The 23,941-nt window shown below is 39.7% G+C and overlaps 1 protein-coding gene across 1 annotated transcript in view; it reads left to right on the top strand.

Annotated features, from left to right (window-relative positions):
* Positions 1 to 1,881: 1,881 nt before the first annotated feature.
* LOC136416020 (protein O-mannosyl-transferase Tmtc2-like) overlaps positions 1,882 to 23,941 on the top strand; it is a 77,540-nt gene continuing 55,480 nt past the window's right edge. Inside the window, exons 1-6 of the mRNA XM_066400980.1 lie at positions 1,882 to 2,323; positions 9,088 to 9,425; positions 9,484 to 9,908; positions 20,190 to 20,559; positions 21,327 to 21,764; positions 22,983 to 23,097. Of these exons, the coding sequence (XP_066257077.1) occupies positions 2,199 to 2,323; positions 9,088 to 9,425; positions 9,484 to 9,908; positions 20,190 to 20,559; positions 21,327 to 21,764; positions 22,983 to 23,097 (1,811 nt within the window). The 5' untranslated portion in view covers positions 1,882 to 2,198. The remainder of the gene's footprint in view (positions 2,324 to 9,087; positions 9,426 to 9,483; positions 9,909 to 20,189; positions 20,560 to 21,326; positions 21,765 to 22,982; positions 23,098 to 23,941) is intronic.

Genomic DNA, 23,941 nt, shown 5'->3' with positions numbered 1-23,941 from the left:
ATTGAAAAAATTAAACTAACCCGAACTGAACCCTCGGCAATTTCGAAGTAACCTGCATCCCTCTTATGGAGCGATTCAGTATTTTTAAGTAATAACCCGAACCTGAACAGGAAGACTCAGTGGATTTGAAACAATCTGAACAAACTCTGAGAGGTGGAAAGGTTCGATAACTTTTCGAAAAAATCTAAACTGACCCAAAGGGAGAACCTCGTTAATTTTGAAGTAACACGAAGCAAAGCGGGACTAAAGTAAAGTTTAAAGGTCGGCAGTATTAAAGTAACATGAAATAATCCGATCAGAAAGACTCAGTAATTGGTAAGTAACGTAGAACTTTTGAAGTAACTTGATTGACACTAATAAAACCTAACTTAAACTGGCTCAAATAGAAACTTGGGCGGAAGTTTTGAAGTAGCTTGTGTAGACGGGTCACTTGTGGTCACTCGCAATACGCAAGCATCATATTAAGATTTAGCCCAATATATCAATGTAAAACAAATAGGACAAGCAAGATGTATGAGCCAAAAAGTGATGAGTTGGACCCAATCGAAGCATCTATGCCATTTCCAGATTTACCGGCATTAAATGGGCTGTCCAGGGACGACTTTTTTGCAGAGACAACTTAATTCGGACGCCCGATAAATAAATCACCGAAATTCTCTAAAGGCGAGTAAATTTCCTAGTTTTACAGTTCCAGGTCAGCGTGAAATCGACGCGTAATTCGGCCCAGAGGGGAAACAAATTCCTCCCATGGGCACCGGAATTTGCGACCTTTTTCCGTAGATCTGAACTAAAAAAAGACGTTTCACCTACGTCACATGTCCGCACTTCTCCGCCCCTGACTTCGTTATAAATTACATAAGGAAATAAAGGACAAGGGTGCAACGTAGAGTAATGAGAATGAACACATCTTGTCGCAAAATTAACTAGAGCAAGTAGTTTCCTGGCTCAATTCCGCCTTAGGGCTGAGTTTAATCTATATTTCTTTTGTTCCTGTCTTGCTGACGGTGAAAGCAATCCGATGCGGGCTAGTTTGAATAACTCACCCCCGCCCCATGGGTATCTAAAATACATCCACCCCAAGTTTACAATTACCTACGTGAAAATCATCATTAAAGTTGAATAATCTCCTGATACACGAGCCCTATATTCGGCTCTAGCAGTTTTCGAGACGCCAATGGAAATTTAAATTATGCTAGAACTGAAGAGCTTTTTTCAATACGTTGGGGTCAACTGCGAGAATCTCGGCTATTTTAGATCGTTCGCCCTGTATATTATTGAGTGTCTGAAGGTGTTTATTAAAGGGTCATAATTACGGCCCCATACCCACCTCTATTAGTTCTCGGGTTATTAATGACGTTAATAACTGCGCTGCAGTTGAATATTTTTCCACGATCAGCCGGAAATTTACTGTACGTTTTCCGACTGCCTGGAATGGAACTCCCAGCGCGTCACCGAACGTCTGAATATCACTGTTAAGAGGGAATAATTTCCTATTATACGTTTCTACATGCAGTCCCAGTTGTTTTCCAGTTATCTCCGGAAATACAGTTCGCTTCAAAATTGAAGAGTTTTTCAATTCTTCCATAACAATGCAAAAGTTCCATATTCCCTGCTCTCATTTCAAGCTAATCCAGGCAACTCTCATCTGCCCATTCTTCCATCTATCCAGACTCCATCCGATGCACCTGGAAATGCATTTGTCGCATCCGGAAATCCACGAGGAGCGGTCACAGAAGAGAAGGAAAAGTTGACTTGACGGCATTGTATTCTGTACCACCACCTGTAGTGTCGGAGAAGAATTGGGGGGCTGTTTAACCCCCTCGATTCAGTTGCGCGCGACCTGGGGGCGGGGGATTTCGCGTGTAGAGGGGTCGATTGTGTCCTTCCAGTCAGTTTCGGCCGCGCATTTAACGAAGTCGCGGGTATAAAACCGACCGTTTGAGGCCTACGATCGTCAGTTTACTGTTGTGTTAATGCGGGCTTTCCTGGATGTCTCATCCAGACGATTATACGCAGATCATCATCCGCAATAACTCCTCAAACTGAACCCTGCTCAGCTGTCGTCCATCATCAAGAGCGTTACCGAAAACTACCGCTTTTTCAGAAAAATGCCTCTGGACAGCAAAAGCTCCGCATCCTTCCACTTCTGCCGATCAGCAGCAACAAGTTTACTTTTTCCCTTTGTTCTGTAATTTATAATGGTGGTTCATGTGAAGTGGCTGGACTGGATACCGAAAATGGATTACGGGAGTCTGGCCTGCTGCACTTTGGCTTTCCTGCTTTACTGCAACACGCTGGATTCGGAATTCGTCTATGATGATCGGTGAGTTCCATTAGGGCAGTCGCTTTTACCTTTTAAGATTTATCAGGTTTCAAGTTTTGACATTGCATGGATTGCGAAGTTTCCAGAAATGAAACTGGATCCAGTACATTCACTTCCAATGCAATGCGACAAGTAAAAACATGCCAACTCTAGGAGCATCAACAGATAATGCCCCATTATATCATTAGGAGGTGTCAAGTTTCCCTTGATCTGGTTAAGGCTTTTGACAATAACAAGTTTTACTTAACGTTTAACATTCTCTGGAAACTGGGGGCTCATTCAACAATTGGTTGTCAGGACTTGCCCGTTCTCGTAATTTTAAATGCAGGCAGCTGTGGGGAATTTTATCTAGTGTTGCCAGATTTGGAAGTAGCAGTAAACCGAAAGCTATTAGGTATGCCCTCGATGAGCATATTTTCCTGGTTTTTGGAGATTTCAAAGAAATCGTTTTTGACCATCGGTTGTATGGCTGAGTTGTTGAACATTGAGGTATGAAAGTCCTGGATAAAAATCGCTTCGAATCCGGACACCCTCCACGAAGAACATCACAGGCATAACGTGGCGGGACACAAGCTTCTAATGCGTGTTGGTTGAAATCTAAAAATGGCTTTAAAAACAAGTTATGACATTGAATTTTCAAAATTGAAAAGCTGTAGAATTCTCACTAAACCCTAATATTTCTAGGAGTTTCTTTGGGAAGTCAAAGTCGCCACATGAGCAGGTTCTAAAGTGTACAAATGAGCAAACAAGCATAGCTTCAAAAGCTTTTATTGCTGAAGCATAAAATTGCGTTTAAAGGTTACGCCACTGTCTTTTACAGTTTGATAGCGTCTAGATTTCTCTGCAATCCCCGAAATTTGGATAAATTAGAATTGTAACACAACCAATTTAAAAAAATCGAACACAAATGAGCCTTTCTCTGCCCATTTAAACACGATACGCCACTGTATTTTTGGCTCTAAATCCTGACAATTTCAGGATTTTCCATGGGGAATTAGACTCGTAACGCAAACAGGTCTAAACGTCCCATATTTTAGGGACTAAAAATTTCCTGTTGAAATTAGTAATAGCCTTGCATTTTTAGAGTTAAAAACCTTAAAAGTTTTTGTTATAAACCTTGAAAATACTAGAATGTTTCATGAAAAGCCGTAATATACGTGGTACTTTGCCAGGAATTTTTCAGAGGAAATTAAACCCCCATCAAAACCAGCCCCGAATGGGCGAAAACAGGTAGAAAATCGTGGCTAAAGAAATGAGGACTTCCAGGCGTTTCAGAGCTCAGATCCAGAGCTTAGGCTTGTCCATGTACCAACAACTCTTCGAGCAATGCTTCCAAAGACTCTTTTAAACGTGAGCACGCCCAGTAAGCCTTTTATCGATATCTGATAAGACACGAAATGAGCCGGCTTATAAAATTTAGACAGGGTAATTACCCTCGCATGTCAAGAGGTATTTAGTACCCGAACAACATTTCATTATAGTTTAGCGCCCTGCTGGCCGCAAGAACGAACTAATTGCGTCTCGCTTCCGTTGACAAACTGAATCGCTTTTTAACAAATCGAATATGATTGATCGATTGATTAGCTGCCTCAGAATCGGCCCAACTAAATACTAAAACTTACCTTCTTTGGGTCTCTGGAAAGTGTCCCTCACCCCACTTCGCTCAACCACACACAAGTTATTAGTCTGGAATAACATTAGCTAATCGATGCTCATCCAGAGGTACTGAGGCAGGAATAATCTAGAATGTAACTAATTTGCATCCAATAACATTCAAAATCATGGATAAAAACTTTTGGGCCACAATGCGACTCCTTTAGGCCATTTTCTTGTCGACACTCTTGTTAATTAAACATTCATTGTTTGTTTGTGTTCTCCTGCTTCTCAAGATAAAGCCCTTTGTTTAATTCTCATTCGACTGGTCCCCTTTTGTACATGAAGGAAGGAAAACGCCGAGAGAGATCTTTTTGCTTTCTGATGCATTCATTGCTAGACACGAGTTCAAGAGCTATTCAAATAATTGGACGTCCTAGATTTTTATATATTTCGGGTCAAGGAAAGCACAAATTGCCTGTCTTGAGTTTGAATGAGGAGGAGAATCGCTCCCTTGATTTTAATGGCGAAGAAATTATAGTATTGGGGGCTCTTTGGAAATTGCCGATGATTAGTTGACTAGAACACAATGCTCGAAACACAATGCACTGCCGCTTTCCACAACTAAGCATTGGAGCGAATTAGAGAGCATTGCTATTGTCGCCTCAGTAATCTTTTCTTATCCTCAAATCGCTTGTTAGGAAATTCAACTGCTCAATGCTCAGAAATCCCGCATTTCCAAGGTACGGAATTTCTAAAACGGGAACGCTGTGAGTACGGATCTGCTTTTAAAAGCAGAGACAGTCTTCGGGTGCGGAGCACGAAGAATTGAGCCATTTGGGGCGTCAGTGGAATTCTAACTGGCGGGAACAAAACTGGGCACATCGAGGCAGCAAATGCTTCTTGCATTAGAAAATGTTCACCATTCTGCCAGTAAAAGTAAGTATTGTTACGACTCTGGTTTTCCACGGAAAATCCCGCATATGTCGGGATTAATTAATAGAGATATCGCGAGGCCTGCGAATCGTCGAAAGCCAGTGGCGCAACCGGCATTCAAGGGACATAATGGATTTTTAAGAACTTCCTTAATTCATTATTAAGCTTAGACCGAAAACTCAGAGGCGAAATAATTCCCAATTCTCATTCGACCAGATTCAGAAGCTTCCTGACAGCGAGGTGGTGATAATTCCTTTGAATCTAGGGGGAAAACATGAAGCAAAACCTGAACGGTATAAATAGATTCAGTCACAGTCACACTTAACGTGTTTTCCTGGACTTAGGGGTGAAATTTGTAAATGCATGCCATGAAAGTTTGCCTCAGCCATGTCCAATCTAAACTAGTCCAGCACGCAATTGAGGTCGCTTAATAAATTAACCGTTGAAAAAATTCATGCTCCGCATTAAATCCGCAGATTTCGATGCTCGGAAATGACAGCTAATCACAGCAGTTTTTTCCCAATTTAGGTTTTATTTTGCACACAATTTAGGTGAAAATTGCATTTTCACAGAAGCGCCAGATTTGCCCTCTGGGAGTCAAATTTTTCTTAATGCATTTCCCGACTTTGCCTGTAGAAATTGTCACAACGCTTGTCCCAATTCCCACCCTTTTGCATAAAAGATATACTTCCTACATCAAAAAGTACGTTTTTTCGCCCCCAAAATAGTATAAAAGCGAACTACTTTATATGTCGGCGTATCAAGGCGCTTCTTCGTGTCACATATCCCGCCTTTCAGAAAAGTGTGACATTTCTTGCTCCCCAACTCCGCTTTAAATTTGATTTAAACCCTGTTGGAAAGCATACATTTCCTTCCTTCTTATATTCCCTTTATTGTTCAGTGTTTGAAACAGTGTAGGGCTTAAATTGATTCTGATTATGCTACAAACAAATTTCCTTAGACGTTCAGAAAGTGTCAAAATGTAGGTTTCTCCAGCACCTCTCGTTATCGCTCTTCATGATTTTAATCCGTCTTTAACCCTATTTAAAATTATCCTCTTAGAATATCGAATCGAGATCATGCTAACGAGGTAGTTACCCCGTGAATACCCCCGATAGGGGGATAAAAGTTAAACGAAATTTCGGCGGCAACTTTCACATCATTAACCTAAAGGAGGATCGCGCAGATGCGTGTAAGAAGTAAATTTGATATAATCAGGTCGAAAACAGCGTGTAAGATTGCCTAATTTCATTATCTAGTTACTCTTCGTAAGACCGATTTTGTCGCAAAATTAGGAGACAATGTTCCCGAGGGCAATCCTTTTAGAACCGACATTCAAGAGGGTCAAATAATGAGCTTTGTGTTTGTTACCAGAATGCAACTATAAAACCCCAAAGAGAAACCCATTTGAGCTCTAAAGAGACCCTTGTCTTAGGAAATTCTGAGGATAAAATATTTCCATTTGAAACGTACTTTTATGAGTAGATTTAAATTAAGCTTTGTATACATATATACAAACCTCGGTTCTGCCTTGCTGTAATCCAACGTTGCTTCAAAACGATCACGTTCTTTCGATATAAACAAACATTCCTTTACATTTGATCCTCTGCATGAGAATCATGTCACTTTCTTTTTGGGTTAGTTCCTCTTGAAAGGTCCTTTGCAATTCAAATATTTATGGTTTTTTTAAGAAATCCGCTTTTTTCTCAAACAAACCGTCAGCGATGAGACCTGGACAATCTTCCAGCCTTGGGCGAAATTTACAAATTCGCAATTTTTGGCGCTTCTTTCTTCCAAGTGTGTGAAGCTTACTGCATCTCAGAACTTCCTTATTAGAATTCTTCACGTTCTAACGACCATTCACCGGTTTAAAAAGCGCATCGATAGATTTCCCAGCATTGATTATAGTAACGTAGTTCCGAAAGTATTTTTAAATCTCCCGAAATTGCGTTCAGCACGTCTCTGGTTTCTCGGCATGAGCGGTCTCATTGGCGACTTCGGGTTGTCTTCAAAAGCGCGTCCAGTACGCCTCTGCTCCTTACTTTCTCCGTCTCCACATGAGACTGACACATGTCAAGCTCGCGATAATGTGCAAACTCACAGGCGTATCATGAGATTTTTGGCCCAGGTTTGTTGTCTAATTTTTATCTATTTTTTCAAAGTTCCTCCTCAAAACGAAACGCTGAGCTGCACCGTCTTTTTCACAAGATCAGGGACGGAGGAGGAACTCGACGCCTTGGGGCCATAAACGTGTGGAAAACGCGATCATGAGTGCACCGTGGAATTTTCCGTTACAGCAGCAGCTGAAAATCATGCGTCGATATTTGATATCCTCCTCTGTTAGTCCAATTTAGAGGGTTCGCCCTAGAGATTCTAGAGTACGCTTAAAAACACAAATCTATTCTTTAACTGCTTAGACTCGAATTTAATGGTTGTGGATGTATGGCGTAGAAATTTCCAAGTTAAAGCAAATTCATTTCTCAGGGAAAACAGAAATTTAAGTCAAGAAATGAGTCTCAAAGTAAAGTTCTAATATAACTTTGAAACGATAATAATCACCTCAGCTAAATTTGGTTCTATTACCTCCTGTTTTAGACTCTTAATTTAAAAAGTTTGATTTGAGCAAACTTTCTCGGCCAATTGTTTTCGTCTCGTTCCACCCCAGAGGAGAGTTGTCATATTGTTTCAGCTTGTTGTAAAGGTGAGGATCTTGCTCTCCGATTCGACCACCTAAATAACCTGCTTTAAATTATTCAGGATATTATTACACCGAACTGAGCAACTCTGTCTGGCATTCAACACCGCAGCTCTCCTAAGCATAAATTTTAAACACACCGTCCCTCGGAACAATGGCAAAGCCACGAAATAACATTTATTTTGTTTCTCATGATTAAAACAAATCCCCTCGGTTTCTCTCGTATCAGTTGTACTGTAAAGGATCTTGAGCTAAATTCCATCCAGTTTATTATCTTTTCTCCAAACGATAATCCATTGAGGGCTCGAGCATACAAAAAAGGACGTTTTGAAGTTGCCACTAGCAATTTTTATTACTTTGGATATTGGGGCTTCAACCTACACAAACGTCAGGCACACAAACGTATTCCCAGCCCCATTTACCAATGATGCATCCAGGTTATTACCTAACCGCAGATCCACAACATTTTTAACCGCAGGCAGTTTAATGGATGGAGCGTAAATATTGATTGAAGCCATAATGGAAGGCGTAATTGAAATGCTGCTCTATAGAGAATATTGTTGTCAAGACGAATTTGCAAATGTAATTTACACCTCCTTAGTAAAAATTTGTTCGTTCCCTCTTGACTGTGTTTCGCAGGAACGTGCGCGGCATCTTAAGATTCTCATCCCTTTGCTGCAAAAAATGATCCCAACAAATCTTATTTACAGTTCCCACATTTGCATTTAAATTTGCTTCCAGACAAACGACTAAAATAAACAAGACTTCCCCAATGGAAAAAACAGCGCTTTAAACAAGCAAAATCTTGCCGATGTATATGAACCAGAATCGGTTATTTTTAAGCTCGGGATAACACGATGGAAACGGGTCTAAAACTAATTTAACTCACTTCCAAATACGCTCAAAATCTGAGTGCTTTTCATTTAGTTTCCTCAGAGAAAATCGTGGATTTGAGACTATCCAGCCCCATATTACCACAGGCCGCAATACCCCCGGCGGAGGAAGAAGATGGAGATGGAATACTCCTCAACTTAGTGCAAATTGATTATTCTGTTATTTCCGTCCGTGTCTCGATTAGCTTAATTTCTTGTTTCGCCCGCAGTAATTTTGAATTCGGATTTGAGTTTTAAAATTCGCTCACATCACCGATTACCAGCAAAACATCATACGCCTGTATCGCAGAATTAAATGTCACTATAATGCATATAAATGTTCCAATATCGCTCTCACACGAGCATAAATCCCATATCCCCCGTGGTCAGCATCGATATTGTCAATATATTTTAGATTACCAGATTAAACGAGAATAATTTAGAGGTAAAAATGGAATTGCAACTTGCGAGTTCAGTCTAATTTCATCTCTATTTTAGCCCAGAACGGTTTTCTTTGTTGTCTTTCTTTGTTTTTTATCGCGTCATTTCAGTAGCAAAGCTGGACATCAACAAGGGCGCTTAACGAAAGAAGAAACTACGGCTATTAACGATAGGCATTTGGACTGTTTCTTTTTTGGTTTAACTCATGAAATTCCCCTTTCTTTTAGACGAGCAATTTTGACAAACCCCGACATCCAGCCAAAAACCCCCTGGCCCAAATTATTGGAAAATGACTACTGGGGCACCCCTCTCACAGACAGCGGCACTCACGGTTCCTACAGGCCTCTCACTGTCCTCACGTTCCGCTTCAACTACCTGATCGGAGAGTTCGTCTCCTGGGGTTACCATTTGGTCAATGTAATCCTGCATTGCTCAGCAACCTATTTGCTCATGAAAATTGCCAATATTGTGCTCCCGAAAAGCAGAAGAAACATCGGATGTGTGGTAACTGGGGCCCTGTTCGCTGCCCATCCTGTACATACCGAAGCTGTCGCGAACGTCGTCGGTAAGTTTCTGGAATTCAGCTTTTCTTGAGAATGAACTTACCTACAACTTTATTCCAGGTCGGGCAGACTTGCTCGCCTGCAATTTCTTCTTGATCTCCCTCTTGGCCTACTCCTCTCACATGACCCATCGTGATTCAAATTGTTGCTCGAAGTCCTGCGACCATAAGCCGGCGGTTCCAAAGAGCAGTCAAAAGAGGTATGAGAAGATCGCCACCACTTTGCAGAAGAGTGTGACCAGCTGCAATTGGACTAAGAATAAGATACACTATCGGGAAGTGACACCTCAAAATAGTGATAGCTGCAATAACATCAATTTGCCGCCATCGAAATGGTGCTGCTGGTGGACTATTGTCAAAATGTGGTGGTATATTTTAGTGTTTCTCCTTCTGGCAATTGCCTCCATGTTGTCTAAGGAGACTGGAATTACGGTACTTGGAGTTAGTTTTGTGTACGATTTGGTCTACTCGAAGAATAGAAAAAAGGTAAGTTGTAGTAAGGGGAACTTATCCAGTGTTCAGTTTCAACTTCTAAATTCTATAAGTAAATTTTTAATCTGAAAAAATGTTCAATAAAAATCTGCGAAGAAGGAGGGAGGCGTGGTTTATATTTTAGCTCCACCTCTCACCATGTCAACACCCAATCTGAATCAGGGTATGTTAGGAAGGAGGCGTGGTTTATTTTCTTGAAATCCCGCTCAAGAAGGACCATGATAGAGAAAAAATGAGGCATGCTTCTTTTTACAAATGGGTGGCAAATTTATATCGCCTCAATGAGATGAAACCACGCCTCTTCGTGTAAGAGAAATGGGGGCGTGGTAACGATTTCGTTGAGGATCTACAATTAATTAGTGTCACGCTAATGAGAAAAAAGGGTGAAGCGCAATATATGTTTTTCACAAGGAAGAAAAGAGATGGTTCTCAATCATGCTGCACAGACTCCAGACTGATGCAATTTCTGGCACTTCCCATCTAAGGGACATTAACTTCACGTGTTCTGTTTACACATTTAACCATATATTTCCGGCTTGAACACGCTATCAATCAGATAACTCCACACTCATCATCCTGCCCTTTGCGATCCTCTTTGACCTATCAATTAAAAGTTTAAGGAGGAGGTGATGAGGCCGTGGTTTCTTTATCACCGTATAATCTCGAACCAATCAGCCGTTTTTTATGCTGATGGGGGCGTGGTTCAGACAATATCCACTTCTCTCTTCTCAGGCGTGGTTTCTTCCGAATATTCAAACTATGTCATAATCGCTTATTACAAGTTAAAACTGGCGTGTTTCGCGTACTCCGCTAATAGTTGCATGTCCCATTAAAAACTTTTAAGTACGCAAACTTTTGTCATCAAAGGCCAAAAGTTTAAATTGTACGTGCGGGCTTGATTCGGTAATATGATGAAGTTTAGATATAGAGCGTTTAACAGGCGGATGTGCATACTTCTGGTTCGTGAATGTATGTACAGTTGCGTAGTAATTGTGGCGAAAGTTGTGAAACTTGTTAATTGGTGAATATGCGCTGCTGGCGGAGTTTTACCAACTAACTTCAACAGGTTTGCTCATCGAGTGCTGGCAACTGGAAATATGGAGTAATTTGTTGAAAACGAAAATTCCCCTAAAGAATTGTAATATTCCTATTCCTTCAGCACATGACGATAATAGTCGATATTACAGGAGTCTGTGCCAGGAATATTTGGGGCTGAATTTTTTTACTATTTCGCTCACGGAATTCCCTTGATCTCCTTGTTTGCAGATGCAATAAAAGGCCTCGTTTATTTCCCCATTCTTTATTCCGGGATTAGGAAATATTTCTCACATTTTGTACGTTCCTGAGCAATTATTCTAATAACTCCTGGGAAAGGGGCAATAATAGTAGGAATAAAGACAGAATAATAAACGATTCAATTCTCTATGTTCCATGAAAGGAAAGAAAACATATTTCCTCAAATGTATCTGGCTGCAGAGCCGCGCTGATTTATCTGGGATTATTGGATAATAAAGCATGAGTTTCATCAGGCCTCGCAGAAATAGCCAAGTTATTAATATCCCCGACAACAATTCCTTAGCCCACCTTTAACGCAAGTGGAAATTCTTATTGTTTGATTAAGCGTCTCTGCCAAAGACACATGAATGCCTAGATTCTCTCATACATAAAGTAAATTTTAACTGAATTTTACTGCACCCTCACGCTCCCAGTTCAGAGCTTTCCTAAAACGAATACATTATTCAGACACCTTCTTGTTGAAAATCGCGTTAGCGCTTACAATGCGCCCTCTGTTTGATTTGAATACACTTATTGGTATCAAGTTGGGACATGCTAATACACCCCTTAGCGGCTTTTGAAAAAAAAACGCAAAAACACCCTGATTCCGTCGGACATTCCCGATCGCCCCCAGCTACATCGACGATTTAATTGAGCTTAATGGAATGGAGTGCGATGATTTAATTACTCAGAGCCACAAATCAGAGCCTCTAATTTCGCAGCCGAAATTTATGAAGACACATCAGAAGAAAAACCCTTTAATGGTGATTAGGCAAGATAGATAACTGCGGGTCACGTTACGAATTACTTGCAAATTTCCCTATAATTATTCCATTATCCTAAAAGCTTCAGAAGTATAAAATGAGTGGAGCAAAAATTTGACATGATGATGAATTAGCATAAACTAAACACGATAGCAGGTGTAACGTGCATTTAATCCGTTAAAAGCTCCCTTTTTTATGTGTCTAACTTTCGATATAAATTTGCTAACATAAAATAAACGAGCCGAATGTAGCCAGGAAATTATATTGTCATTTAAAAGCAATTTGCTAATGCATGTCACGGGTTTTGTTTAAAATGTTGAGCCATGTCAACTGATATCGAGGGAGCTGATGGGATGTTCAGTACGAAGCGCACAATACACGAAATGACAATAATATCAACTCTGCTGTCAAGTGATTCCCGAAATCCTTACTAAATCGAGAAGAGAGGCAACAGGCCATCACTCTTTTGTCAAAAGATGACCGATGTCAGTGGCAGCAATGCCACGCGTGCGACAAGGATGGGAAGATGGTGCAGCTGTCAGTTATTCCCTAGGCCATGTTGCCACACTAAAAAAACTTTTTCGCGATTAAATGAATACCTTGTTCGAGGTTCAATATGAAAAAGCGTTTAATTAATCGATGCACTCAACTTTCAGATAACATCGACGGCCAAATGATTTTCCTGTGTCAATATTTCCAGAGTCGTCGCAATTAAAACACATTTTTCCGTGTAAGTTGCGAAGGCAAATAGTGCCGGGGCTTCGAAAGCCTACAAAATTGCAGTCTCGAACAACGAAATCCGGATTTAATTGACGAAAACGAAAAAAGTAGGAAAATCTGCTGCACTCGTATAGAATAAATTAATTCAGGATTCGTAGGAAATCTCCGTAAAAAAAATCACATTTACGGTTTTGAAAAGAACTCTAGAATTAACACTGACTTTTGCCCACTCAATAACCATCTAATGAAGTCCCTCCTCATACTAACTTCCAGCGAATAATACGAAAAACCGCGAAAACTCTCTAGTCCAATTTATTTCTAGCTTAACAAGAGGGCTGAACAATGTGATAATAGGGTGCACGGACCATCTGGCATTGGTATAAAAATGAACGAGATATTAAATTTTCTAATAGGGCATAGGAAATGTGATATGCCGAAAGTTATCGAACCGGATCGAAATAATAGGTACCTTTTTACATTTATATTGCTTCGTTAGGAGTTATATTCCAGGTCGTAATTCCGCCTGAATGGTGCTACTGGAAATCGGTTTGTTGGTAGTGAACCAGGGGTATTTTAATGGCAAATGGGAAGGATTAGGGGACCAGTTTCTGCTAAAGGAGCAAAATTTGGTTTCAAATAAATGACGGCCCCTACATAAATCGATGGCTACATAAATGAAAGGCTGCATAAATAACGGTTACGCAAACGAGGAAGAACCACGACAATTTTCATGTTGGTTGCTTGGGTATTAAAAGTCGGTCCCATATTTTTCAAGCAAAGATTTTTTTCTATTTCCACTTCCAGCACTTATGGTAGTTACTTCTGCGACACCCTGAATTTAAAATTGGCCCTTAAAAGCCTGTTACGAGGAGTCGATGTCTCGAGAATTTCTCTTCTGTATCGGCATCCTCTATTTGATTAGAACGTAATCAGCTTTAGAAGTCCTTTTCATTGCCCAACATATCGCCTTGGAAATACTTTAATATCTCTGTTCAAATTTCCTGTGGAAAAATACGGTCAAAACTCGCGTTTCTAATGAAAGCTTCTGCTTACAAACCTAGTGATAAGGCATCTTTTCTCTTATTCTCTGCTCAATCTAAAGAAATAAAAGTCGTGTCTGCCTGGTAATAAAAAATGCTATCTCGACTAGCAAATATCTCTGCTTCCTCTGTATACATGCGAATGGAATTGTCTGAGATGATAAGCTTTACCTTAGTTCCGCCATGCAACAGGATAAAGACTGATAAGCTTTGAAAATAGGACATGCCGGGAAAATCGATAGCTAAAGCAAGAGGGAGGAAGGACATTTGTTCTTTGAGGAAAACCTCTTTGAGGAGCTTATCATGACGATGAAGTTCTTGAAATCTAAAGATATCTGCTTTTTATTATTCTATTCTATCTGTTATATATTTATTGTATTTTTTATGGCAACTTTCAAAATTGGTTTTCTGTAATTATTCCATTCTTTTCTTTGGCTATTATCGTCAATTTCAAGGAATTTCCTGGAGGGCTATGAGGCTCAAAGGCGGAATCCCTGAATGCCTGTACTTAAGCTGAATAAAACACGGAGGAAAATGATTCATACAGTGAAAAAGAAGTAAAAAGGGAAAATAGAGAGAAGGAAAACTTAAGAGAATATAAATTAATAGCGTGAAAATGTTCAAAGTAGGGTTCAAAGACTGAAAATAATTGAAAAAAAAGAACGAAAGAAGAGCATTTTCAATCTTCTAAATTCTGAAAATTGACAAAACTATAAAAATCACTTTGACACCTTGCACAACGAAAAAAAGCGATTTACCGATGAGGCAAGTTTAGTCGGACCGTCCTATATTTCTCCTCTTAAGCATTCAATACTGATTTACCCCGCCGCTTCGAGGACGCCCAGTATAATGGCCAAGGAAATGTATTTCCATTTGAAATAAAATTTAGTATCTGGATGCTCTTGTGTAAATTTTATGTTGTTCCTATTTGCGAGACCTTGAGCTTATCCGACTTTATCCCAATGCATGGCAAACCTAAGGTAAAGTCTGGCAAAGTTTATCTCGAGGGAGACAATTTCGCCGGCGTGTTTACAGAGAAAAGATATTTCGCGCTTTTGCGAGAGATAAGATATTTGATACATTTGTAGAGGTAAAGATCGAATACATGCACTAGAAATAAATGTACGCTCAATTGTGTCTGCGGAATTCAACAGCGCGGAATAAGCGCTTTTGTGAATTTGATATCTGAGCTTTTAGTCGGGGATGGGGCGAGCTTATCTCCAATAAAAGACTTCACTGGGGATATTCACCGCGAATGTGATTTATGACTTAGCCGCCTCAGGACCTCTTTTTGACCTCAACTAATACCGGGAATTCGCTTATAAGCAACTGAAGTAATATGTCTTGGGGGGAGTGGCAATTATGCAAAGCAGTCGACATTTAGGGGAGAGTTGATATGGGGTTCGGGAACATTGATGAGGGCCACATCTGGCACGAACATTTATTAAAAAAAGGGGGGATTTCCGGTGCATTGCCATAACAGGTGTTTCTTTGTTTCAGAGGGAAAGAATAAAATAGGAGGGGTTTCCCTTAGGGGATATTAGACTTTAAAGATGTCTGGAATTCGCAGTTCGCTAGGACCTCAAAACAATGGGAAATCGTCGCATATTTTCGGCAAGAAACATATTTTAAATCAATGAAGTCATACGTATTTTTAACGAGGAAAAGGGCGGGTTGATGACGAGGCCCTTGAGTATATAAACAAAGGGCTGCAGGCTACATTTCCCTTATATTTTTCTTCTCTTCGTTGATTCAACACGAGGGAGGTCTCGGGGAGTTTTCGACAAGATAACGATAACTAGTAACGAAATAATTAAAATGACAGCTTCAGCCCTCGTTGAGTCGCTATCGGTTTCAAAGTTCCATTTAACTCTGGCAATGTATATTCAATTAGAGGTAATTAAATTCACTGACAAGCATTAAAACTGCTTTTAGCCAACCTGCCGCAATGTAGAACTTTAATGGACATTGCCTCATTTTAATGGTTACCACATCAGGCTTTCAGCCAGGTCGTTCGGCCTAATGCGATTTATCGCTAGTTAAAAATTCACATTTCGAGAGTGTTTGTTCCCTATCGAAACTGTTACTTTTCAAATTACATTAGAACCTAAAATACATTGAGGAAATTTCTTGACGAAATAAATCAGGACTTTTCACGGTCGTGGGGTTTCTTTTGAGTCCGTTAAGCCATACAATCACACCCCTTTCACATTCATTACGCACATTCAGGCTCGAACCTGATGATCAGTTCTTGAATGTTAGAAAATGAATCCCCTTTGTGAAGTCGATTATGGGGCTCGACACTCCGTTTTCTTGATTTCAACTTTATGTTGATGACGGGCATTTCGAATTAGGGGTAGTTTCGAACGGTGAACGTCGGAGCTAAGAAGGCACTTTTTACGGGAACAAGATTAATTCTTCTTGAGGAACATGATTAATTTTAATTCGGAGAAATGGCTAAATGTTTGATATTCGCGTCAATCTAGAGGAAAAAATCTTGTATACCCAAAAATTCGTCTCAAAGGTGTTTTTAGGCTGCCAAACAGACACTTTGATTCAATACAAACTCCAGGTCCACGAACGCCAAACGTGAAACACACTAAAGGGGAAGACAATTAAGTTAATCTGACCTTTGGAGAAGTGCATAACTTGGAAAAATCAAAATTTGCTTGTTCGTTTCCTAACAAAAATGACTCGCAGTGTCCTGGCAAAGCTGCCAGTTGGCATTTTCATTCGACTGGAACAAGGGGAACACGTGGCTTAAATCTGAAACATTTAAAAACAAGAAAATTCGGCTTGTTTTCCTCGATTTTTGAATGTTTGTAGTACTCGATAGGGTCACAATTTAGTTGTTCTTTTATTCCGAAAAATAATACTGAATGTCCTCTATAAGGTACCAAAAGAAGTCTACGACTGTTTCAAGTCCAGCACATACAGTCCCACAGAGTGCTACAAACCAGTGACTTTCCAATTTGCCCAACAAAATCAACAATGAAATTATATCTGGCAACCTTGGACAGGCATATTGACAGCACCATTATGGCCTCTTTATCGCACCCACTGTCTCCTCTCACGCGGTTGTGACAAAAGAACGACGCGCTGTTGCCTTTTACTTAAATCAGGGGCAATCTTCTTGGGTTAGATTTGTTACGGCCTCATTTCTTGTGGTATTTGGTGAGGCAAATAAATTTGTCTTTCGAGGGGAATGAGGGTAGTTCTCATCGACCCCTAACTGGGCATGTACAAATAATAGGAAGAATCCCCTGGAATGATACTCCGCAGCTACAGGCTTGAATCCTAATTTGGCTCCATTGAATGGAGGGTCCAATTTACCCTTTACGAGCAGCCTTACAAAATGGAGTTAGTGCAAAATCTTTCCGGCAAATATACGGCGTCATTTGGGCTCTTGTGACCGGCAGGGCGATCATTTCCCGAATACACCAGTCTTCCGAAATCAATTCTAAAACTGGGATCCCGACCGTCTGGATTGCTTTCTCTATTTTATGTCTCTCGTTCAATATGTCTTATTTTCGCTGAAGATCCGAAATTGGGACCGCGCATCAGCTTGTAAATTCCCCCCGAAGAGAGATCGATTGGTTTTAATTAAAAACTATGGGTCATGATCTTCTGAATCTACTGGAAAAATCTTTGAGAAAAACATGGAAAATGCAGTGTTGTCGAAACTAATTGCTGCTTTTATCTCTCATTCTGCATACTTCTAATTAGTTCTAACAAAGGTGGATACAATCCACGTGGATAATTAAAAAACTAGCGAATTGCAATTAACGCTCTTTGTACTACCTGATAAACACAGACAATTAAAGGGATCTGTTTTTCGTTTTGTTCTCTGCATCCTTTGCTTTAGAAATTCTGAGAACTCTTTTAATTAAGAGGCTTTATCGTCCCTTTGCAGACTGCCATAGAATGCTATTTGTCTTAATTAGAATTCGAGCAAATCAGAGGTGAAGCACTAAACATATTTTAATTCCAGACACCATTCTGGGAAATGTCTCTGAAGAAGGCCAAAAACTGGATACATTGCGGGAATTTGTAGATTCCGACTTTAAGATCGATTGTTTTTAATTAGTGCCAAGCAACTCTGGATGGATATTACTCGTTGGGCTTGTTAATTGTTCGCTCCAATGACACTTAAATTCGCAGCTAATAAATTAGGGGCGAAGCCGCATTTTACAAATCGCTCCATGAGGGTCATAGTCTTTGAAATTTTCCACAAGGGAGACTAAGGAAATAAAAAAGACTGAAAATGGTTTTATACTCACAATTCCCTCCTAATGATGCTGTCTCCTTTGTTCGTGCTTCAAAAACAGGGAGCGACATACTTTTTGCCCTACACGACCAATTAAACACAAACGTTTCTTCTGTCTTTTGTCGCTTTTTCTTCACAAATAACGATCGCGAAATGGCGGAATAAATTTCCAGTCCTTGCAAATTCTTTTTAGCCTGGAACCTGAAAAGTCATTATTTATTTTTAATTGGTGTCGAGCAAAATTGTTTTTGTTATTGGGTAAATACGGTCCTTGCCAAGGCAGCTTCTGTCTTCTGTTCTGGAAATACAAATTGCCTTGGTGTATACTGAAGGATTTCCCATTTCCCTCCTTTTTTCCCGAAGTTTATTTTTGTCGCAGAACGACATCAAGTCCTTCTGGAGATAAATGGGTTAATGGTTTAATTGGGCAGAAGTTGGAAATTCAGACGATCTTCGCATACAAATAATGAGAGAAACGTTCCGTCAAGTACCGTTCTACATGAGGTAAAAGGCAACATGGCACCCGTCTTTTGTTCGAGCACTGCTGAGATTAGACTGACGCAATGCCATTGTTATGACAAGGATTGGTGGTGTCAATCTGCATTACCCATGTTGTCAGACTTCGCCGAATAGCTGATTTTCAAAGAAACTTTGTTCTCAATCAGGGAAGATCCCCATTTTAATTAATTTGACATTTCAATCCCTCGGAATACTTACTTTTTCGTATTTATTCATGTTTTTATATTTAACACTTTTTTTCAATTACTTGCTTTGCAGTCATTTTGGTTACTTAAATTTTGTTACTCAGCCCATCCTTTTTGACTTTCTTCTACAATTGTTTTCACCTTTGTCACTCTACCCCCTTACCCCTCGCCTTCTCACTCTCTGAATTTTTGTTTTCTCTGGATATTTTTCGTTGCGAACTTCTATTCTGTAAATTAATTTGTCTCTCTTCACTTTTCTCAATGCGAGATCTCAATACGAGATCGGAGAAAAAGCAAGAGGGGAAAATGAAAGAAAACTGCGGAAATTGCAGGACGAAGTGTGTTAGCACCGATGTGTTCTACAGAAGGGAGATGGTCCAAGTATTGGTAAAAATCTCCTAACACCGCCTGAAGCCATCTTAAGGCCCTAATTGTTAATGTTCTGTTAACTTTAACATTAATCTTGCTCCTATATTATATTGAAAGCAGTTTTTCTCCGTTGATGATAGGAGCTGCTCCACTTCATCCCTCTGGAGCAATTTGCCAATGAACACGGCATCATAAATACCCTGAACCGTTTTCCAGCGAGTAAAATTAAGACATTGGACTGACAGATACAAAATAGGGTCCATAAACCCGCATGAATAAATAAAAATAAAACGATTTTCACCTCGGAAAACTCGGCTGTGTTAATGTGCAACTCCACGATCGTATCTCGAACTCGGCGGCGTTTCACCATAAATTGATTTTACGTGTTGACCCCCGACGAGTTAATATTGCCCAAGAACGGATGGAGCAAGGGAGAAAAGTGGAGAGCGAGGGAGAAGTTAGATATCAGAAAGCGCGGATATAAATGGGCTATAACTTATGAGCATCTGATATTGTCACAAATCGAGCGCTGAAAATTATTCCACTAAAATTATACGGTCTGCATTAAGGTCATCTCCCAGCAGTGTTTATGTCGCTTTTATGATGACTGGAAACTCTAGAAATTGGGATTTTATTCTTCTTTCCAGAGAAGCCTGAAAAAGTCGTAAAAACGATTTTTCTCTAGGCAAAATTTTGTTTTTGGTGCAGTCGTCCGATGGAAACACACAAGCGTCGCTTCTGCATGAACGAGCAATGAAATTGTGTATGCTGGAAAAACTCATTTTTATAACCCGCAGTGTAAATATTTACGTCATCTAATGTGTTTTCCGAAATACATAATTCAAAACTAACAAGATCCTGAATTGCTGGTTTACCAACGGCTTTTTCCTGTAATTTCAGTTTTTGCCTGGCCAACAACCACTAGACTTCGTTTTTCCATAGAAACTTGACTAAAATGCAAAATTTTAGGTTAAATAAAACGAAATTAAATTTCAGGATGTGCTTAATTAAACACCCAAAATATGTGATGAAATAATGTTTATTAAACGTTTAATTAAATTTTCCTTGTTGACCTACTATTACGTATTACCTGCAAATTTTTGTTGAAATTAAACAGCAAATTTCGTTTGTTTCAGAGGCAAAAGAAAAGCTTTCTCCTGCTCTCTGTCGCCATTCTTCTCATCCTAATCGCCCGTCTCCAGGCCAAAGTTCCAGAATTCTCCACTGCCGACAACCCCTCTGCCAAAGAACCAAATTGGTCGATAAGGCTCATGACCTTGTCCTATCTACCCCTGATGAATTTTATGATGTTGCTGCACCCCAGTGCCCTTAGCTTTGATTGGGGGATGGATGCAGTACCTAGAATCCAAAGCGTCAGAGACCCAAAGGTGTTTTTCACCCTCTGCTTTTACTTTCTCATTAGTGTAGTGGTGGGGAAGTGTGGATATTCACTGTTGGAGAAGCGAGGGTGGTTAGGGGGGAGTTATAAAGTGACAATAAAACAAGGTGAGTAGGGATAGAAATTTTGGAAAAAATGTGCCTTTTAGAAGTGTCAGTATGATCGTAGAAGTAGACGGTAGGCAGTAGAAGTGCTATTTGAAGAGCCAACCTAAAAGGACTAACGCAGCCTTGAAAACGCATGAGAAAATGAGCGTTTGCTTCATTCCTAAAAATCTAAGCCTCATCTAGATTTTTATCTAGAAATCGCAAGTAACTTAAAGTATGAAAAGTAAGTGGAATGCAAGTGCATATTCGGGAAAGCAACATCCGCGACAAACCTACTCAACACAGGCAAGGCCCTACAAAAAGATCTGCTTGCTAGGTTGGTTGCCTGCATTTTGGAGTGAACTGCGTTATAATTGACTATGTTTACCTCCATAACCTGAATAAATTTTTGGTGTTCTGGCTTGGAGAAGCTATTGAGAAGACCCTGTTCTCATATAAAAAAATCAAACATTGAAATAACCTGAAAGAAAATAAGTTAGCCATAGCTCCAAGCAACAGAAGAAAATTTGCATGACAAACCCTCTCATTTCAAGCATCGCTTCTCCTGGGCATTAGCAGGCGGTATGTTCGTACGGTTGGTTGCCTGAATCTTGGAATCGCTTGCATTAGAACTGACCGTGTTTACGTCCACATCTGGATACATCTCTGGTTTTCTGACTAAGTAGATAACACTTTAAGATGTCGTGAAAGCTTTTTGGGGTTCTCAAGCAAAGAACTACCAAACACTTTTGGAGTGGGTTGAGTTTTATGATTTTTTTAAATTTCAGGCTGCTTAGTGTGCCACAGACGTAATTCAGATAGTCACACTCACAATTGCCGAATGGCCAACAACAACAACACCACCCAAATCCAGCTCTGTCTCTGCTCAACCGAGAAAAGAAAACCCGAGAAGATCTCTTCCAGAGAAGCAACATTGTTTTCTCTATCGTTAATAATTCTTCCATTTTTGCCCGCCTCGAACTTGTTTTTCTATGTGGGTTTCGTGGTTGCCGAGCGTGTCTTGTATATACCGAGTGCGGGATTTTGTTTGTTGGTCGGGATCGCCAGTGCGAAATTGTGGAAAAATAAAACAACTAGAGGGTATTTTTGTGCGGGATTTGTTCTGGTGTTGATAGGGTTTAGTGCTAAAACGGTGCTCAGGAACCGGGACTGGAAAAACGAGGAAGAACTGTACAAGAGTGCCATCCCCTTCAATCCACCCAAGGGTGAGTTTTTCCAAACCAACTGAAGGCTTAAATAAAGCACTTTCAGCCTATAAAGACGTTTTATCATGAAAAATTGAAAAAGTTTTTCAGTTCGCTTTTCTCCACCTATTTATTATTCCAACTTCTCTCTTATTTATTGCTGCCATTCGCGAAGTAGACCGCAAGTTGGTTTCAGACGTATATAAGTCTATGGTATATTTCGTGTCTTTGCCTCATTTATAGTGTTCTATCAACATTAGGGCTATACCAGGATAGTTCGATTTTTATAGGAAATGCTTGCCTTGAATTGAAAATTGATGATTGGAAAGCCGATGATTCAATAAATTTCCGTTAATTCTCCACTTGAAGCGCGAGATCCCCAAAACCGCTAGAGATAGGTGCAAGGATCTTATACTTGAATAAATTTCTGTAGAGGCAATTTGGAGCAGAAACTTGGGAAGACGATGCGTTAAGAGGCTTGGGAAAAATTCTACACAGTGATCAAGTTAACGTCGAAGATTTTTTCCTTTAATTTCCCTAAACTTCCAATTTTTGGACGACATTTAAGGGATTGTTTGGGCACGTTTACAGCAATTTTCTGAAAATTTAATTTGCGACATTATATTTATGTGGAAGTAATTGCATCCTAAGAACTAACAATTAATTAACAAATCTCGACAATTTTGCCTGCTTTCTTTAAGAAGTTTTCCAGGAAGTTCGCACTTTTTACGTTACGAACAGCAGGAAATCCCCTGATTTTACCGGCGAGCTTTGGATGGTAATGAAGTCTTATACGGCTTATCTGTTCGGTATTATCTTCTAGAATATTCTGAAATTCTGTGAGATTCTAAGTATGTCAATAACAATTACCAAACTATTATTATTAGCTTCCTAGCGCTTCGGAAAGCATTAGCCATATAATTTAAAGTAACTCGGTAAGCGAGACGAAAACGACAATACAGAAAGTTTTTCAATTTTTCATGGAAACTTTTCGATAAAGTTTATTCCTGAAATATTCTCTGTAAGCTGGCGGGAATGGAAGTTTGTGCATAACTTTGTGTATTACGGCAGAATTGCGATTAATTCGTAAAAGCCTAAGTAGGAAAAAAGTACTAACTTGAGCATAATGCGGCTCAAGATCTAATTTAAAAGGAAAAAATGCCTACCTATAATGTAATATTGAAGTTAGGCTGGAAGCGTTGCATTAGGAGCAGCTAAATATTGAGGATCTTGTTCTAGCTTATGGGAATCTGGGGAGCATTTTGAGTGCCAAAGGAAGATCTGAAGAGGCTGAAGACTCCTTTAGGAAGGCCTTGGCGTTTCGCCCTAACATGGCGGATGTTCACTATAATCTGTAAGTAGAAAATTGTCTTTAGATGATTTTACAATTTTCCTAATATTTCCTATTCTTTCTCCGAATTTAATTAAGCTCATTCCTAGAGATAATTAGAATGCTTTCCTACCTCTTTCACTCATCGCTAATTTTCGAATTTTTCCTCAAAGCTTATAATAAAGACGACGTCTCTTTTTTTACTTAATTTCTATAGAATCTCGTAAATCAGCAGATGCTTGGTCCCATTGAAATTTATTAGACTTTTTCCCACTTCTTTTTATCTCGACAATAAAGGGCCCAGTTAACATGGGACCGGGAAAATAAAGGAAAATTAGGTTTTTGTCTTGATAATCAAATTAAAGTTCTGCGGGCTCGTCCCAATTGTTGCAGATCAAGAAAAACTGAGAGAAATATTTCCTAATAAGTTTGAGCTGTCCAGCATCAAAAGGGATGGGAAAATACCCTCTTGGGTTAAATTAGGGTCTGCAGGCATTATTTTCCGTTTTTGTAGTGAAGGAAAATAGCTTGCTTAAGTGCATTTTATACAACATTCAGTTATTTCTAAATAGAGAGCTTTGCACTCGTACCCACATTTTTCAATACGTACAATTTTGAAAATGGGACCTTAAGCCTGAGGGTAAATAGACGGATGTTTCGGAAAATTTGAAGCAATTTTTGGCTACGTGCAAACCGAATTTAAGTTGAAAATGCCATGAAGAGCCCTATAGAAGTCCCGAATGCACACAATGAATCTCGATATATCCTGGAAATTCTCGAATGACATACACAGAGCAGCAGGGTTAGTCTGCGGAGGAGGAAAATTGAAGAATTGAAGAGAAAAAGATAAGTGAACTTTGAAATATTC

This window comes from Euwallacea similis, chromosome 22 (genome assembly GCF_039881205.1).
Source record: "Euwallacea similis isolate ESF13 chromosome 22, ESF131.1, whole genome shotgun sequence".
Classification (NCBI taxonomy): Eukaryota; Metazoa; Arthropoda; class Insecta; order Coleoptera; family Curculionidae; genus Euwallacea; species Euwallacea similis.
Note: the sequence above shows the minus strand (reverse complement) of the source record. Positions and strands in the feature narration are given on the sequence as shown.